Genomic DNA, 20142 nt, shown 5'->3' on the forward strand with positions numbered 1-20142 from the left:
ATTGGGAGAGTTGCTTCGTCTCTTTTTCATTTTTCAAGCTTTTGTTCTTCATGGTTGTGCATGAAACTGAAAATTTCACATTTTGCTTGATAGGCTTTTATTACCTCAAATCACTTGGATATATGGTGTCCTTCAGGGCATTTGATTGCATCTGGATTCATTGGGTGTAGAAACAACAACTCATACTGGATGCAGGTTCTCATGGTCTCTGATCATGTTATGCCTTCTCTATCGTGGGTGTTGAAATTCATGGTTGATTTTTTCTTTTCATTGTTGGGTTTCTTGGACAATGAGGCTCCAGGGAATCATCGTGAGCTGCCTTGACCTGTTGATTATTCATTGCATACTCTGGTTTTCAGTTTGTGCAAGTGAGGTCGTCACAGTTTGCATTTTTACATAAATCCGGTTTGCTGTCTGTGGGCTTGTGCATTCCATAATCATGGAATGGTTAGCCAAGGATCCGTTTGGGTGGGGCATCCTGCGAAATTGGGATTTGCCTAATCCTGACTTTGTTGGGTTCCACGCCCTCATTGGATTACCCATGATGGAGCGGCTTTCCTTCACGGGAATCACACTCATGTATTTGAAAAAAAAATAATCTAAAACAAACCCAGTTATGATTTAGCAGGGTAAAAAGTGCTGCTTTAGCTTTGAGGGCATGGCCCCCTCCAAAATCAGCATTACGATCAACCCGGATTTTGCAGGATCCCCACTCTTTTTTCTTCAAAAAGGCGGTAACTGGGTGGTTTAGTAATTATGTTGAAACGAAAGGATCGTTTATGAGTTTCTGAAGAGGACGGTGAGCAGTGAGATGATTTCATGGAAGCTGTAGCCATCTCTCCACTGTACACATAGCAGGGTGTACCAATCGGTCTTTCATACTGTGCCCTAGAATGAATGACTTGTGTATCAAATCGCAGTTGGTGGTCGATCCTCCAATCCGTTTGAATAAAGCAATGGTAGAAGCAGGAGTTAAAAAAGGTCAAATATTCAGAGGGGGGAAATAGAAGTCTTTGTGATGGCTTTAATTAATGAGACATATCTATCCAAAAGATCTCCTATGAGAATTTAATTCCTTTCAAAAGTTAACAGGTATGAGTTTTGGAATCTAGTTTGGGAAAGAAAGCTACCTGATTTCCTATTTCTAGGTCCATAAAGTTTCGGCAAACAAAACCAAGGTGATAACGAGCCAATTTCGCAATTCCTCATCTGGTAACATAGCTCTGGAACTCTGGTATAAACAAAACATATTTGGCATTTGTAACGGTGTGTTGAATATCGTGTTCCTGACTGCACTGAATTACCGACTCTATTCATTTCATATTTTTGAAGAGATGTTCTCTTTGCTTCAGTCTCTTTTTTGGAGACATACCTTCTTTACCTTTTCTTTTCTTTTCGATTCCTCGAGTCAGACCAAGGACAGCTTGCCTGCGGCAAGTCACCAACGCTAGAATCAATTTCTCATAAACGATCGTTAAAGATTAGCCCAGGTGTTTATGTCATGATTCAAAATGATTTTGGGCTAGCTTGATGGAAAGGGAAATGCGCCTTTCCTCTGCCGTTTCCTAATGTGGGGGCCGCCGTTGACGCAATTTCTGGCCAGGCCAAACTGGAATAATGCAGTCATCACTGAACTTTTTTGGAAGCTTGTCATGGTCTAAAAATCGCTCACCATATCATGTATTATTGGAGATGGGTCCCTAAACGATAAACCATTGAACCCACCTTCTGTTCTGCGATTTTGTTTACATGCATTTTGCTGAGTGCATGTTGTATGTATGCATAGCAACCATTTTTCCTACCTCTCTTTCTATCTCTATCATTAGAGTTGGACAACGTTACATTCTCGCTAGGATGATACTGTCAAACCAGAAAAGATGGTCGTCTTGCTTTCCAACATGACGCAACATCTGAGCCGTGCAAAAGGTGGTCCGCAACAGTAATCGTCTGGGGTGAAAATTAGGCTCGTCTGTTGAAATCAATGGCCTGCCGATGGTCCAACTCATTGTACGTGTGTGGCCCACCTAATGAGTGGATCGCCTAGTTTTCAAGGGGCCGCAAATTCTCAAGAATCGATGGTCCTTGCACTTGCTCGCAATTGAAAGGGCTGATGATAATGACCCAAGAAGAAGGGTTCAAAAGAGGTATTGTACACAGCTATTGCCACGCCAGCTCTTTTTTGAGTATAAGTGGGCCACGTGTTGTTGATCCAATGTACAATGCGCCCCACTGTGGACGGGCCATGCACCAAAAAATCACTGGATAGAAATATATTAATTATTTAACTCTTCAATAGGTGGCCATTTTGTGTGTGAAATTCACTACGTCCGTCTCGCATAAAACCTGGCCCACTTGAGTTTTAGATCAGGCTCATTTCTGGATTGTTGATTTGTGTAGGTAAGGCATCATGGGCAGTTAATACATTCCATGATGGGCCCCACTTACAAACCCATGGTTGGCGTCTTCTACCTTTTCTATCCATGGAGCTGATTCGCATTGCCTTACATGGAGGGACTCACTTCATCCACAGAGTGGATGTCACACAAACAGCACGTTGGGCCCACTGACCTCGCGTTTTAAACCGGCTTCGTACAACAGTCGACGCAGAAGATCCGGGTTCTCATAGATGACTCCGTAGAGCGCGAAGAACCGGATTATGGTATAGTCATATTGCTGCATTACACGTGGCAGGGTTATCTTTCAATCAGGATTGTCTTGTCCACCTAGTAACACCAACATCGGATGGAAATTGATTTGAGATACACAAAGAGGGGATGATCCTATCCATCGAAACAGTGGCCTTCAAATCTACGGTGAGAAGGATATACGGTTCATGGTGCTGGTAACTAAAAGAGATAAGTGATGGCTATCATCTTCTGATGAGTATGGTTTTCCGAAAATCGTCCATCCATAGTGAGGCCCATCATTTGAACAGTTTGATCGATGGATTACCCAGCCACGTGTAATGTGGATATATCGCTCTACCATATTCCGGTTCATCCAGATCTACCGTATCGTCTCCTTGAATGTATACTGAGATATGTCACATACGAGGTTTGCTAAGCAGCTCACACACGTGTGAAGCGATGGTCACTCACTACCAAAAAACATGCCATGTGGCATGCTCGTGCAAGATCCTGGCTTTTCATCAAGTGCGACCCACTATCTAGATCTTTAGACCTAAACTTCAGACCGTTTTCCTGAGGTGGTTTACACAGTATAAAGAGTGGATGGTGTGGCCATTGTTTTATATACTGTGGCCCACTCGAGGAGTGAAATGGCCTGATTTGGGCCTAAACATCTAAACAGCGTGCCCCACCTGATGGAAAGCTCGGATCCTATGCATCTGTGCCATATCGGCAAGTGTTTTCTTCACGTGGATGGGCTGGACTTCACACGCGTACTGGTAAATCATACTCCGCTGCCACAACCATTATTGCTTCAAGTGAACACGGTGGAGCTATTGGACGGATGAGGATGAGGACAAAAGGTGTGGGCGATGAACGGTCAGGAAAAGGAGAGACATAAGAGGCTAAGAAAGGGGTAAGAGGCCCACCCCATTACATGACTGGAGGTGTTCTGGGCCCACCCAATTTCTGATTAGTTCTTTTTATCTCGCATATTATCATGCAATTTGGGGAAAGATCACAAGCAACCGCATATCATGCTACCACATTTTCCTGCCATCACAGAAAATCCGATCCGTTGAATAGGTGGGGACCATCATGAGATCAACTGGCACAAAAAATCATTCCAATCCAATCATCATGTGGGCCACACCAATGATTTCAATGGACAGAATATGATCTGACTGACGAACCTGTGTGCCCACCAGTTGAGTGGATAGGCTTGATTTTTCCATTGGGTGATTTTCATGATGGGTTTCACCTTTTCCATGGCCCAGATGTGCTTCACAGAAAACAACGGTGTGGAATGGCAAGCGTCGCATGCTATGGTAGTTGGTGACCATTCTCCTCATTTTGGAAATCTGATTTTTGGACTACGGTAGAGATTCCTCGATAGGAGTCAGTGAAGTCCAACCTATGATCACTGGTTACAACCACTGATTTGAGGGTCCATAGAGGATTTTGCATGGCCTCATGGTCCATTTTACAATCATCACATGACCACTTAAGGGTTGTAATTTTTTTGGCCAGGGTAAGATCATAGCTTAATGGCTGAGATTACTGAAAGGGCCATTTTCTCTAGCTTACAGCAAATCAAATAAAAACTTGACGAGCAAAATTTGCTTACGAAAAAAAGAGAGGTTTTCAATTCTGAAGCCTAGCTTCTCTTGATCATACTCTATCATGGACCAGCGCTTGTTAGTACACACCCGTGTTAGTGCACACACTCCAATGTTAGCCACCGCCACTAGGTATCGATACCAAGACCTCCAGTGTTGATACGAGGTATCTCCACTCAATCTAACAGTTGAGCTATGGATTTCTTTATCTTCGTAAGCAAAGTAAAAAACTGCAATGGAATAAGTCCATAAATTTGGGTATTTATCAAACTTGGAATCCAAGCCGTCTATTATTGTACAGTTCAAGAATTTTATTTATATTTTTTAAAAAATGGCTAAAATAAATTCCCTTTAAAAGGTTTTGTGTTTTGTGTGTTTTTTTTTTTAATAAAAATAAAAATTTGACAATGTATCCACAATAGCTATTTTTATTTAAGCCTTGTTTGGATCAGGAAAAAGCGTGAGAAAAAAATAATTTTCTAGTGCTTATGGGGGCTACCATGGTATATATATATGTAAAAAAAAAGAAATGCTGAATAACTCAACACGCTATAGCAAGTAAACTATATAAGGTTAGTATAAGTATTTAACTTATCTATGATGTCCATTCTTTTTATCAACTCATAGTAAAGTATATGTCCTTAATTAAAGGGTATCCAAATCTCAGTTAGACCACACTGTAGGAAACAGTGAAGACAATTATGTTCACAGTTGAAGTATTATTGGGGCTATAGTAATGTTTATTTGTCATTCAACCCCTTTTTAATGTCACACAAACTACATCGAGGATAAACATCATAGTAGCCTCTATAGAGTTTACTCAACATGCTATAGCTTATTTAGTTAGTATATATAAAACTAGCCGCGGGTAAAGAGTAACCACTCTTTCCATCAAGTTTTTATCTTCCGTTCGAACAATAGGGAACAGTAGGGATGTGTTTATGCATGGGACAGCCAATCAGGTGTAACTTACCAAGATGAAATAAAAATACAAAAATTATCTTAATTCAAATATAGGTGGACCACATGGTATGAATTTAGACTTTATAAGAGCATTTTATATTGCTTCCATTGGTTTGACCCCTTGAAGCTTTTATATTCAAATGATGATTATCATCTAATGAACATGTAAGAATTCTATAGGGTGGGCATTGTTGATCAACAATCTGAATTATCCTAAGGGTTGAATAGTGTGATTGGGAGTATGAATTCCACTAAGTTGTGATGCATCTGAAATTGTGTAAGATGTGGTATTCTAGAACTGTGATACAACACAAAGTGTTCTAGCATACCACACCTTACACGAATTTGGTAATCTCATTCTTACTAGAACACTAGTGTATCATGGTTCTTGCATACCAGCCCTATATGATTTTAGATGCATCACAAGTTAGTGGAGTTCATTGGTACTCCCGATCACACTATCCAACCCTTAAGATAATTCAGACCGTTGATTAATAATATTGCCCACCTTACGGAATTCTTACTTAATAAAGTAAATTTACACAAAAAAACATGGTGCAACACATAGCAAGGAAAATCAGAAAATCTGTCCGAAAACCAACGACATAGGTCATGGTTGTCATGTTATACGGGTGTCATGGTTGTCACATGTTCACTTCCTTTACTACCGAATGAAAGGCTAGTCATTGGTATCACAGCCTAAGACCTATAATAAGGTGATCCATTCCATCCACCTTGTTAGCCAGCTCACTGTGGGCCTAAAAAGTTCTAACTTGGGCAGTGTCCACTTCTAACAAACATAACAATGAGCTTTGAAAGTTTCAACAGTGGGTGTCACTGTCACCATTATTTTCTATTATGTGGCCCACACGATCTCTTAATCAAGCTAATATTTGGGCTCTAGCCCTAAAATGACACGGTAAAAAGGATGGGCAACATAGATTATACACATGCATCAATGTGGGCCCCTATGGGTCGTAGTTGTCATGTTATATGGGTCGTGATTGTCATGTTATATAGGTTGTGGTTGTCGTGTTGTCGTGGTTATCATGTTATATGGGTCGAGGTAGTCACGTGACGTGTGCAGTTCGTAGTTGTAACGTAATAAGGGTCAATGTTGTCATGTTATAAAGGTTGTGGTCCTGTCATGATTTATGTGTCGAATCTAATCTGTCTATTGGATTTATAATTTAATTAAATGTCATGGGCTAAAAAAATGAGTTACTTCCAAAAAATTTATGCCCCACAAGGTTTTCAATTATAGGTTTTTAATTTCACTACTTTCTATGATGTGGTCCACATGAGCCATTGATATGTCTCATTTTTGGGCTCCTTCCTTAAAATGATCTTTCCAAATGAATGGACGGCGTAGATAAAATATATACATCACAATAAGCCCAATAAGACCATTCATCTCTACGTAGGGCTGTGTAAGTAGAGTAACATGACTTACTAAAATAGTATTCCCCAATGTCTTGCCAAAAAATCCACATGAGAATTTCGTGGTCGCAGTTTCAGTGGATACCTGACTGTGGGGCCACCTTTATATATTTGTCCTAAATCAATGTCGTCCATCCATTTTTACAGCTCATCAGTGGTGATTGGCCATTCAAAACTTCTCGTGAGCCACAAAAAGTTTGGGATGATTTTGATATTTGTATGGTCCATTCATCCAGACCTTTGTGACCTTAGCCCACATAAAGTTTTTAAGAGTGTGTATTAATCACCACGGTTTCCTGTGGTGTGGTCAACATGAAATGTGGCGTGGATATAAGGTACAAAAATCATGATGGCCCCACAGTCAGGTAGCAGGATCCGGAAACGCAGATTAGCCATTGGTTGAGTAGCGAGACTCGCTACCCAAGTGATGTCACCAAGCTGGGCAAAATCCGACCCAATCTAAAGGATCCGAACCGATTCGATATCGAACCGAAGGCTGGGATTGGTGCGGATTGAGTAGGCCCATTCAGACCCGATCATACATCGGATCGAGTTCAGATCAGTGGTCAATCCGAACCAATCCGATCCGATAGATCCGGTCATATGAGAAATAAAGTAATAGGATAAAACCATTTCCCAAGAGCAGGTGCCGTGCCCGAGGAAGTATAGTTTCTAAATGAAGCTGATATCTTGGAATGTGAGGGGAGTAGGGTCTAAACAGAAAAGATGCATTATCAAGGACACTTGCTACATATATAAACCAGACATCATTTTATTCCAGGAAACTAAGAGCTTAAATTTTGATGACAGATTGATGGGATCTCTCTGGAGGGTCACAGATGCGAAATGGGTGGCAAAGGATTCCATAGGTAGCGCAATTGGAAATCGTCTATTTGGTAAGCTGTCAGCAGCTGGATCGGCAATTTCTCGGTTTCAGTAATTCTTCAACACTTAAACTCTGGTTTTATTTGTCTTTTCTCTTCTGTTTATGGGTCGTGCTAGGATGGGGACAGAAATCTCTTCTATGAAGAACTGTCTCTTTCTAGGCAGAAATTTTCAGGACCTTGTTCCATAGCTAGGGACTGCAGATTCACCTCCTCAGCGATGAAGTGTTTCTCTGGTTGGATTGAAAAAGAAGAGTTAGTAGATTTATCGCTGCTAGGGGCTAGGTTTACTTGGTCAAACGAGAGAGAATCTCCTACGATGTGCAGGCTGGATAGATTTCTAATCTCAGCTGATTGGCTAGATCAATTTCCTCTTTCTTCTCAATCAGTTCTTCCTAGGACCATGTCCGATCACTGTCCTATTTCCCTTGATGTGGAAAAGTAGAACTAGGGGCCTAAGCCATTCCGTTTTGATATTTCGTGGCTTAAGATTTTGGGTTTCTCTAAAAAGGTTGCTGATTGGTGGGTAGGATTCAAGGTAGGAGGTTTTACTAATTTCAGGTTGTCTAGCAAGCTAAAAATGTTGAAGAAATAACTAAAAGACTGGCATCGGAGCGAATTCCAAAACAAGGAGCAAGGTTCAGATACGTTGATAGCCGATCCGTCAGCCTTAGATGCGCAGGCTGAAGCTGATTGTTTCACTTCGGATGCTCAGGCCAGAAGAGTCCAGCTAATTCAAGCAATAGCAGATAGAGCCATTCAAAAAGAAATTTCCTGGAAACAAAAGGCTCGTCTCAAATGGCTGAAGGAAGGTGATAGGAATACTCGTTTCTTCCATATGATGGCAAACTGGCACGCGACAAACAATAGGATTACCAGTATTTTGGTGGATGGGGTTCAAAAAGAGGATAAAAATGAAATTACTGAGGAGATGATTTCTTATTTCCGGTCTCTTCTCAACGGAGAAGAATGGTGCAGGCCAAAGCTCGATGGGATTCAATTTAATTCTATTACAGAGGAGCAAGTTATTTCGTTGGAAGCCCCCTTTTCTGAAGAGGAGATTAAACGAACTATAGATTCTCTTGGGGCTGATAAGGCCCCTAGTCCGGACGGATTCCCGATCTCTTTCTTTGCTCATTTTTGGGAGGTGATCAAAGGAGACGTCATAGAATTCTTCAAGGGGTTTCATACAAGGAGCAGAATCTCCACAAGCACAGGTGCGACCTTTATAGCTTTGATTCCAAAGCTGTCGGGTGCCGCATCTCCTAAAGACTTCAAGCCAATAAGTTTTTTGGGGGGCCCATATAAGATTCTGGCAAAGGTTTTGGCTACGCGTCTGGCAAAGGTTATAGGTAATCTTATCTCCGAAAATCAGTGCGCATTTATAGCAGGTAGGCAGATTGTAGATGCAGCTCTCAGTGCAAATGAAATCTTGGACGCAAGCGTCAAGTCGGGTCTGAAGTACATAGTCTATAAGCTGGTCATCGAAAAAGCCTGTGATCGTGTAGACTGGAATTTCTTACAATATTTGTTGAAAAGAATGGGGTTCGGAGACAAATGGAGAGCATGGATGAGAGAATGCACTGCTTCAGCCCATTTCTCTATTTTGTTAAACGGTTCTCCTAAAGGTTTTTTTAAAAGCAATAGAGGTCTAAGGCAGGGAGATCCTCTTTCCCCTTTCTTATTTCTAATAGTGGGAGAGGCGTTGTCTAGAATGCTCTTAAAAGGGCAATCGGATGGTGTTTTAGGAGGGATCGAAATCCAAGGTGTGCCAAACCCCATCACTCATATTCAATATGCGGACGACTCCCTCATTTTTCCTGAAGCTATGACTGAGAAGGTGGCTAATCTCGGTACTACCATCCGTTGCTTCCAAGCAATTTCTGGTTCGAAGGTGAATATAGCAAAATCCAAAAATTTTGGGATCAATATGGAAAGAGTTGAGGTTGAAGGCTTTGTTCACTCCCTTAGCTGCTCTGTAGATTCGCTGTCGTCCTCGTTCATGGGTTTGCCGCTATGTGTGGGAAAAACTCCAATTTCCTCTTGGGACAAAGTCATATGCAGAATTCAGTCTTATCTGTCAAGATGGAAGAGTCGTTATCTGTCTTTAGGTGGTCGCCTCACTTTAATCAAAGTAGCTCTCTCAAATCTGTCGATTTATTTTATGTCTCTTTTGAAGTGTCTGATCTCGGTTAGGAAGGTTATCGACAAAGCGAGGCGGGATTTCCTTTGGCAAGGAAAGGAAGTAGGTAAGAAATTCCATCTTCTAAACTGGTCGGAGGTTTGTCTCAATTTGTCAGATGGAGGAGCGGGGGTTAAAGACCTTAAAGTCATGAATAAAGCTCTCCTTTGGAAGTGGTTTTGGAGGGCCTAGGACAGAAGAAGGTAGACTTTGGTGCTCAATCATCAAGGGTAAATATGGTTCTTCTTCTAGCAGCTGGTGGGCTAAAGAGTTACCGTCCCACAAAGTTACCCACATTTGGCAAGATATCATGAAAATGAAAAAGGATGTTCTCCCTAACATATGATTTTGTGCTCAATAATGGTGAAAAAATCCATTTCTGGGATAACATTTGGATAGGAGATCAGACGCTTAAACAAAAATTCCCCACCTCCTATCGCATTGCCAAGTCAAAAAAAATCTTTTGTTGCTGATCACGTCTCTATATCGGGGGAAAAATCGTTTGGAATGTCACTTGTCAAAGAAGTCTTCGAGATCGGGAAGTTCAGGATTTCACGGATCTCTTAGAATATCTCTACTCTTCAGCGCCTTCTCTCCTGTCCCAAGACGAAATCTTCTGGAAACCGGATAAATCATCCCTCTTTTCAGTTTGGTCCTTATACAATCAGCCATGTTTTTTGATCCTTTGAATAGTTTTGGATGGAAAATAAACATCACTGTGGGGCTTGGAAAGGTTTCAACAGTGAAAATCATTATTTCCACTTTTCCTGTGGTATGGCCCACTTGAGATTTTTATAAGCTTCAATTTTGGGCTCAATGCCTAAAATTAGATGGAAAACAGATGAAAGGTGTGGATAAATCACATAAATTCACAGTGGGCAGAATTTTCTGAGTATAATAATCCGATTTCATGGCCGAGTGGGTGCACGGCGGAAGCGGAGAAAGATCCGTTAACGGATCTAACGGAGCAGCATTTATACCAGGGAACATGCCACTACTATCTAACCAATGGCGTTTTACCACATCACGTCAGTAACGTTTTGGCTACTGAAGAATCCGCTCCCCGTTTACGAAGCTTCTTGTTCATTTTTAGAAAAACCGTAACCTCCTTGGACGAGGATTGCGTCCAACCCCTGCCCGGACGGTTATCCGTCTTCCGGGCAGGGCTCTGTGGGGCCCACCGTGATGTAAGTGTTTTATACACGCCCTTATATATGATCCTAAAAATGAATAAGGTCCACAGCTCTAGTGGACCACACCAAATGAAGCTGCAGTGATAATGACAACCACTCTCGAAGCCTTTCTAAGGGCCACCGTCATGTTTTTTTATCATCCAACCTACTAATAAGGTCATGTAGACGGGATGAAGTGAAAAAATAAAGATAAGCTCGATCCGAAACTTCTCCAGCTCCAAATAAGTTTTTAATGGTGGACGTTCAATCCCTAATTTGTAGTCCACTTAAGCCCTTTAACTACCTCATTTTTTGGATTATACATTAAAATGATTTAATAAAAACGATTAACGGCGTGGATAAAACACTTACATCACAGTGGGCCCACAGAGCCCTACCCGGACAGATTACCGTCCGGGCGGGGGTAGGACGCAATCCGCGTCCAACCTCCTTCCATTCCTCCGATTCCCCTTCTTCATCTCTACCCGTCACAAGAGACCCATCATGAAACAGTCTTCTTCCGTTTCCGATTACCAAACCGTAACCTCCTTCCATTCCTCTAATTCCCCCCCTCTTACAACCAAATCCTCCTCATCTCTTGCTAATCCCGCCTTCCGAATCCTCCGCCTCCTCATCCATCTCCTCCTCCTCCTCCTGCTTTCGCTTCCCTCCTTCTATTTCTTCCTATCCAATCCCCACCATTCGTTCCTTCTCGACTTCTTATATGCCATTGCTTTCTCCGCTGCCCTCCTCCTCTTCCTCTCTCGCCTCCCCTCCATCCGGCTTCTTCTCCGTCGCTCCTTTCCCCTCAATCCGGCTTCTTCTCCGTCGCTCCTTCCCTTCTTCCATTCCTCCTCATCTCTTGCCAATACCGCCTTCCGAATCCTCCGCCTCCTCTCCCTCAAGCTTCCGTGTTCATCCACTTCCTCGTCTTCCCCCGCCATCCGTCTACGCCCGTCGTCTGGTCCATCGGCTCCTGGCTCAAGTCCGACAAGCGGGCTGTGTCGGGCTCCTGTGTCCAGGTCTACAGCAAGGGGGACGTCTACGAGGGAGAATTCCACCACGGGAAGCGCTCTGGCAGTGGGGTCTATTACTTTTACATGAGCGGACGGTATGAGGGGGACTGGGTGGGGTCATGGCATGGGCGACGGGGAGCCGCTACCGCGGGCAGTACAGGCAGGGGTTGATGCATGGATTTGGGGAGCATAGTTATTACACAGGGGTTGTGTATGCCGGCGAGTGGTTGAACGGGAAGAGCCATGGGTGTGTGGTCCGCACGTTCAAGGATGGGAGCCAGTTTGTTGGGGAATTCAAGTGGGGAGTCAGGCACGGTCTGGGGCACGCCCATATCAGGTAATTGAGCTGCCGGGTTCCTATCCATTCTTGTGACTGGATTTGTAAATTTGTTGTATTTGGATTGCCGAGTTCAAAATTATTAATTGATTGATTGATTTGGAATTTGTGGTTCACTCAATGTGTTTGTGGATTTTTATTTATTTATTTTATCATTTACTAAATTTGGGTGTTCTTGCTTTTTTATCATCATCTTTTGGGCTTTGTAGATACTTTCTTTCGGATAAATGAATTTGAAATCTTGGTTCTGGAACATCTTAATTCTCCATTTTTTTAGGGCCATTGTGTTCTTAGGATCCTGAGTTTGGATTCTCAGATTAAGAATCTCATTATGCTGATCTTACATATCTGTGGAGGAAAGGGTTTAATTACAAAGTGTGTAATGTTCCTGAACCCAATCATGCATGCAAGACGTCCCCAACTGCAACAAGAAGTTGGGCACCATTTCAGGTATGAGAGACGTTTGATCATCATCATCATCTAAGCCTTTTCCCAAATATTCAGGGTTGGCTACATGAACCCTTTTCCACCATTCCACTCTATCAAGGACCATATCCTCAATTAAACCATAGGTTATCAAGTCTTCTCTTACTACGTCCACCTACGTCCTTTTGGGCCTTGACCTGTTTAGAACCTTCAACTTAAACCAACTCACTCCTAGTCCTAACGAGCACAGTTCTTGGTCTCCATTGCACATGACCAAATCATCTAAGCTCCCTGGAAAGCATTCATTTCTAATTCTATCCTTTGTCGTCTTTACACTCATCCATGTCAACAGCCTCATTTCAACTACCCTCATCCTAGGCACATGTTGTCCCTAAACTGCTGAACATTCTATCCCGTAAAGCATAGCTAGTCTTATAACTACCTTATAAATTTTCCTTCTAGTTTGATTGTTACTTGACAATCACATAAGACTCCAAAGGCACATCTCCACTTCTTCCACCCAGCTTGAATTCAACGAGCAAGTTCTCAATCTCACCACTCTCATGAATTATTAATCCAAGATATCAAAATTGGTCATTTTGGGGAGCAGAAATATTTCATGAAACCTGAAAATCTCACTAGGTGTCACAGATATGCAAGAGTATGTATCCTATGCTTTCATGAGTAAGTAGGATGCATGCAACATGTGCATATCACAACATCAGGGCAACAAATTTTTTACAGAATCTAGACTAGGCTCATGTGTAAACCATATGAATATCCAATATGAACACGATAGATGTGTGGCTCAAAATTAATTATGCCTGCTGGGTAAATTTTTCTTGTTTGATCTTATCATGCACCTGTAAGTGACCTTTGGAAAAAAATAAAACAATCATGCACATGTAAGTGTTATCTCTGACTCTCATTGCATCTCTGCTTTACAACATACTGAATCGTAGCTAGTTGTCCTCACAAATGCAGTTCCCGCATGTAACAGATTGTTGATGAACGACTTACTAGCCACCACACCACATGCATCAACTTTTGGGTTACTCTATTAAGTTCATGTGCAAAGAATCTGTCTATGGAGTTTCATTTTTTCTAGCATGTGGTTAGTTGGATTTCCTCGTAAGTATTATTGCTCATGCCCATTCAGTCATCTTACATTATTCAACATTGGCAGATTGGTCGAACTGAAGTGCAAATATGACAATGTTTTTGTCTTGTTTCGTTAAACCCACACTTTGATCTCATCGCTATGGCTAATGTTGGAATGACTGTTTGGCGGATTACACATCTAGCATTAAAATTTGATCGCATGTGCTTTTGATACCTGTGTAGTGGACAGAATATTTTTTTATCCAGTTTCTGGGCACTGATTCAGCCACCATTTGCAGTAACGGGGACACGTATGCCGGGGAATATGCTACAGACAAGATGCATGGATTTGGTGTCTATTGTTTTGCAAATGGATGTCGGTATGAGGGAGCCTGGCATGAGGGAAGAAGGCAGGGACTTGGGATGTATACATTCACAAACGGAGAGACACGGTCAGGCCACTGGCAAAATGGTGTCCTTGATGCGTTGAGCACTCAGAACACTCATGCTGGATTTCCTGTCGCCGTCAACCATTCGAAAGTACTCGATGCAGTCCAGGTAATAGAACTTTCTATTCCCCATGATTTAAAATATGCAAGTGAATTGCAAAAGCAGCAGCAAAAGACGAAATGGGAAGAGGGAAAAATGAGAATTACTAAGAAAGAGCTACATCATCTGCAGTGACTGCCATTTATCTTAAGACAAACTGATCACCTGACCAGTCGTAACATTTCAGGGAAAAATCTCGTACGTCTAAACAATTAACCCATTGATTCTCCATCTATGCATGTTAGGGGATCCCGTCTGACCCAGCTTTACCATAAAACTGTTAGAAAAAGAAAAAAAGAAGGAACTTTGCTGATGGTTCTCCTTTAATTATCAGGAAGCTCGAAGAGCAGCAGAGAAAGCATTTGATGTTCCCAGGGTTGATGAGAGGGTGAACAATGTGGTAGCAGTGGCCAACAAAGCAGCCAACAAAGCAAGAGTAGCAGCATTGATAGCTGTGCAAAAGAGGATGGATCAAGAATGAAGATGACATACCGATCCCAATTGTGTGAGTCTTTTCTGCATGTTTCCATAAATCATGGGGGCATATCACTTGCATAATCAAGAGCAAGGGATTGATCTGAGATATAAGAGGACCAAAATAAAAAATTTCAGCACTGCTGTCATTTCTACCCCTTTTTTTTTTCACATTAAGATCAACGCATGGGTGATGAGCATTATTCGTTTCCTATTTCCCTTTTCTGATCCATCGAAAGCCAACATAATTCATTTCTTTCACACCACCATGGTGGGTGTAAAGTAGGCATTGACTTGGGGACCCATCATGGAATTTGGTCTGTCCTAGTCTCTCCCCTGTTGAATGATCATTAATCATTCTACAAAAGTGAACACTACTATCTAGGTGCATGCTGTGGCACGTTGATGATTCATGCAAGTTACACATTCTGTAGCTTGCTGGTGATAGCGTTTGGACCACTGCGCTGAACGTCTCTGAGTAGTCTATTTTGTTGGTGAAACCCCTTTGCCACTAAACCGAGCCCAGAAGGCTCAATAAGTCAATAAGTTCAATTGGGGAGATGCTCTAATTTATATATTCAGGAGCATCCAACAATATTCGTTGGAGGCTGGACAGGAACTAGTGATTATGTATGTACCTTTTGTTTTTTTACTGGATCAAAATCATGGTCCACGGACTTGGATGCTTGTTTAAGATGTAGGTCCAACAGTAGTGTGGTAAGGCCATAAACATCTTGGGCTTACATGACCGAGCCATGCATCAGTTGACCTTGGGGCTAACTAATGGTTTGTCATCCAATCCAATCTGATTGAAGATTAGAATTGTATTGCTATTTAATAGGCAAAATACAGTGGGTTCTACAGTAATACAAAACAAGAATTGCAGATTTTGAATGCTTGGCTATGTATGTTGGAGAAACAGAAATATATTGAGTTGCTGCAGACCCATCATGAGATGATGTACCATCCTTCAAGCTGATTGTTCTTGGTTTTAAAAAAATGACAATCTTATTTTCCTCGCCATCTAAAACAGACATAGAAAGACCTGCTTACAGGTAGGTGGTGCCGGTAGACTAAGCAACATAACATTTATTATTATTATTATTATTGGGTACATCACAGGTAGTTCAGAATCCTGGCCAATAACAACCCAGTTGCTGCCGTAGGTTGGCTTTGCCATAGTCTTCTCTAGGAACCTCATCCAGATCCCAGTGAGGACCATGATACTATGTCCTCTATGATGGTCTTGCCATGTTCTCAGAATCTCAGAACATGTACTGCTCATTAGGCACCGTCAGTGCACCGATACAGCCCGTGGTACTCAAGTTAGCAGGAGAGCCACTTCTATTTAAAAGGAGATATCTTAGGAACTCACTGATCAGATGTGCCCAACCCAACCTAAGGTGTAGCATCTTAATCAATCTAGGGCTTACCCAACTGAAAATGGATATGTTGTCTCCCCTGAGAAATAATAACCATGTTCGCTCTATGGAAGGATTTGGGGCAAGGGAGACAGTAAGAAAGGATTACTTTTAAGGTGTAAGCCCCTCCTGCTTTCACTTTGCCAGTCCTTGCAACCTCATATCCCTACAACCTTCCTCTTTAACTGCATACTGTGTACCATGAATATCCAATCGGAATCAGTATCTGAATTATTTGCATGAAACAATGACACCCAAATACAGACATGGATATAGAGACAATGCAGGTACGACTGAGCAGCTTCTGAAAATTTTGGATACAGTAAATCCTTCCAATGTACGGAATTCTGTAGGGTTTTGATTGGACAAATCAATAATCAACCAACTATTGTACGTGACAATTCATCATATGTATTGAGGTTTATCTGAATATTGAACCCATGAAGAGTCTTGTTTTGGAACAGGTTTTCGTAGAGCATGTAGACTAAGTTGGATAATGTTAGTGCATCTCCTGTGTTAGGTGGCTCGTACGTATGTGCGTGTATGTTTTGGGCTCATTTGTTTTAAAAAGGCTAAACCTATCACATAGGATAAACTACAGGGCTACCATGTAACAAGGAGAGACCAATGGGACTTGGTTCCTACAATGGGATAGGGAACCTAGACTTATAAATTAAAGACACTTGGCCCACTCCATCTTTTCCTTTTTCTACTGGAGGGGAACTCGATATTGACTGCCAACTCTGCTAGAGTGGCCGGTTCGAGGTCAGGCTGCCTCCGCTTGCCTTCTTATGGACTACACAACGGATGACTATTGCATTTAATGCTATGGCATTTAATCCAACCGAAAATTATTGTTTGGTGTGGCCAACTTGAGTGTTGGATCTGCTTCATTTTTGTACACATGACTTAAAATGACCTGAGAGAAGGGATAGACGGCGTGGATAAGCAATATCTAACGGTGGGCCCTCCCAAAGGACTGCCTATTCGTAGCAGAGACGGGATAGGACGCAATCCGCGTCCGCAAGTCGTGGCACCTTGATCGGAGGTGACCAGTTGTCGTTTTGAGTATTGGACACGGTAAATGATCACATTAAGTTTGGATGTACTTACCACATTTTCAAGCTGTGTAGTGCCCATCGTGATGTTTGAGTGCCATTCAACCCGTCGATTAGATGATTCCTCCGGTGTTAGTTCCAGATTCCAAAATTCACAACTCAGCTGTGCCACTCCAAAAGGGAACAACGGTAAAGGGCATGTCCACCGTAAAAGATTCCATATTGATTGTGGGGTCCATCATGTTTTTTTATGTCATCCAATCCATTCATCATGTGTACACCACTAGAATTAAGGGCCACTAAGAAAATCAAGACATTCCAAAACCTCAGTCGGAAAAAAAAAAAAAAAAACATGTGAATAAAACACGGTGCGCATGCGTAGTATCACCAGATGCACGGTTTGGGTTGCACATACGCATAATGGGTGGGCCCACCTTCGCATACATATACCTCTCATGCTCTCTTCCCGTATCAAGGGACGGAGCGTTCGGACTCGGACATCTGGGAACATTTGACCATTGTATACACTGTTTCGTCCGGAAGCGGATTGCGTCTTATCCCTTCCTCGGCGGAATCGGTCAAGGCAGGGTCTCTGTGGGGCTCACCGTCGTACGTGGATATTATCCACATTGTTAATCCAGTTTTCCAGATTATTTTAAGGACATTGGACCAAAAATAAATCAGATCCATGGCTCATGTGAAACACACCACAGGAAGCAGCTGTGAAAATGATACCCACCAATTGAAACATTTTTAGGCCCACCGTGATGTTTATGTTCCATCCAACGTGTTCATAACGTTAGATAGATCTGGACGAAGGGAAAACACAATATTAAATTGATGAATACTTCTGCGGCTCCCAAGAAGTTTTTAGTTCAATCCCCACTGTGTGGTCTACCTGAGCCTTGGATCTTACTCATTCACGACTTTAAATCCCAAAATGATCTGGAAAATGGATAAAACTCATACATCACGATAGGTCCAAAGAGCCCCTGCCCGGATGCAATCCGCTTCCGTTGGGTCCCACTACTTCCCATGGAAGACCGCAATGGCAATCCGAATCTTCTTATATACCATATTCAATTACTGGAGATGATAAGAACGTGGGGAAACCGGAATATGGTCTAGCCATCTCCACGGTACACGTGGCAGGACGAGTTACCATTCGAGAGTGGCCAGCTAGTCTTTCATATCATTAATTAACTACACTATTATTAGATCATCCTGGCCATCTGATAAGTATCCTTCAATCCAATGGTGGAATACCAAAACTGTTAATGATCAACTTTCAGAAGTTTTGAGCAAAATAAGTGATGGCTAGGATTTTCCAGTGTGTTGGATTTTACAAAAATAGGACATTCATTATAGGATCCAATACATGGATGGTCTCAATTTGGCATATCACCCTGCCACGTATGATGTGGATAAATGGATCTAATCTACCATATTCCGGTTCTCCTTACCCTAATGTATTATCTACATTCAATAATATAATTTAAAACAAATTTTTGATACTCTGTCTGAATGTGGTCGATGATACGCAGATACTTAGATTCTGCTTACGTGATATGCAAGTAATATAATTAAATTGTTCAAACTATGGTCCCACTTTATAAGTGAGACGACCCAGAAATTGAGCTTATTTGATTATCTAACCATCGGATTAACGAACAGTTTTTGGACGGTTGAGAATGAAAATATCCAGTGGTTCTATTTCAACAAACAAATGTCCAGGAATCAGAGGTCAGGATTGTTCAAACAACATGATTTTGAGGCTATCAATTAGAGACAGTAAGTTACACAATTTAGTCGGTTTAATTTGAGTCATGTATGCCACATGTAAAATTTCTGAGCAGCTGTGTATCAAGCGTCATACGCAGCCAGACTATCAAATAAGTCCCCTATAATTTATTACGTGTAAGACGTAGAATTCAATTTCAAAGTTCAAACTTGGCACAAAAAAGATATTCTTTTCACACCTGAATTTTCTTACCAGAACGAAAAGACCCTGGAAAACGCCTGTAATGCCCTCGTTTAATGCCGAAACATGCGCAATAATGGGGGTATCATGGTAATTTTAAGGGCTTCCAAGATTACCCATAAATAAATTACCTATAACCTGTTGTCGATGCCTTAGTGACCAAAACGCCCCTACAGTTCGCCTCAATTTACATAGAAGGATGTAGAAGCAACTAGCAAGTGGCAATTTGTATTTTGTGGGGACGGGGGCCTGCCCAAAGCTGAAAGAGAAATATTCACGTCAGTTGAACATCCGATCCGTTAAAAGTGTGGATCGTACCTTGATGACTGCGTGGAGAGAAAATAGGAACAATCCACTCATTAGGTGGGCCCCACACATACGTTCAGTTAAGTTAGACGGTTGTGTGTACATTGACTTACAACGGTATAGTCACCTAATGAATGGACCATTTTTTCCTTCCAGATGATCCTTATGATGGGGCCCACCTTTTGCATGTCTCGGATGTTACAGACACGTGCTACATCTGTGGAAAATGAAAACGTCGCATGTTAACATGCAACGACTGCATATGACCATATCTGAGTGATAACAGCGAGTCCACGTGCATTGACGCGCTCCCGTGCGAGATCCAAGCCGCTTATAGGACGGGACCCACATTATAGTCCTCATATTCCTTGAACAAAGGAAAGCCACGCTGGTGTGCTCATCTGGAGGACAGCCCAGTACATTGAATGTGGACCTCCTGTCAGATTTTTGTAACGTCCATTCATTTTATGATCATGTGGCATAGGATATGAATGGACGGTTATCATTTTTCGCCCAAATTATCTAAAAGGTGGAGCCCACCAGATGAGCGGTTGGATCTCTTAGTTCGCACGTGTGGCTGTGAGAG

General features: G+C 42.0%; 1 protein-coding gene across 1 annotated transcript; it reads left to right on the forward strand.

Moving 5' to 3' along the window:
• Positions 1-11492: 11492 nt before the first annotated feature.
• Positions 11493-15002, forward strand: LOC131248088 (uncharacterized; the record flags this gene model as incomplete). Its single annotated transcript, XM_058248138.1, is given in 5 exon segments — positions 11493-12012; positions 12015-12240; positions 14067-14325; positions 14651-14787; positions 14789-15002. Coding segments are annotated over 5 exon segments (1179 nt in total), but the record flags the coding sequence as incomplete, so codon positions are not given.
• Between the last annotated feature and the right edge of the window lie 5140 nt (positions 15003-20142).

The sequence above is a fragment of the Magnolia sinica genome, chromosome 6 (assembly GCF_029962835.1).
Source record: "Magnolia sinica isolate HGM2019 chromosome 6, MsV1, whole genome shotgun sequence".
In the NCBI taxonomy this organism is placed as follows: Eukaryota; Viridiplantae; Streptophyta; class Magnoliopsida; order Magnoliales; family Magnoliaceae; genus Magnolia; species Magnolia sinica.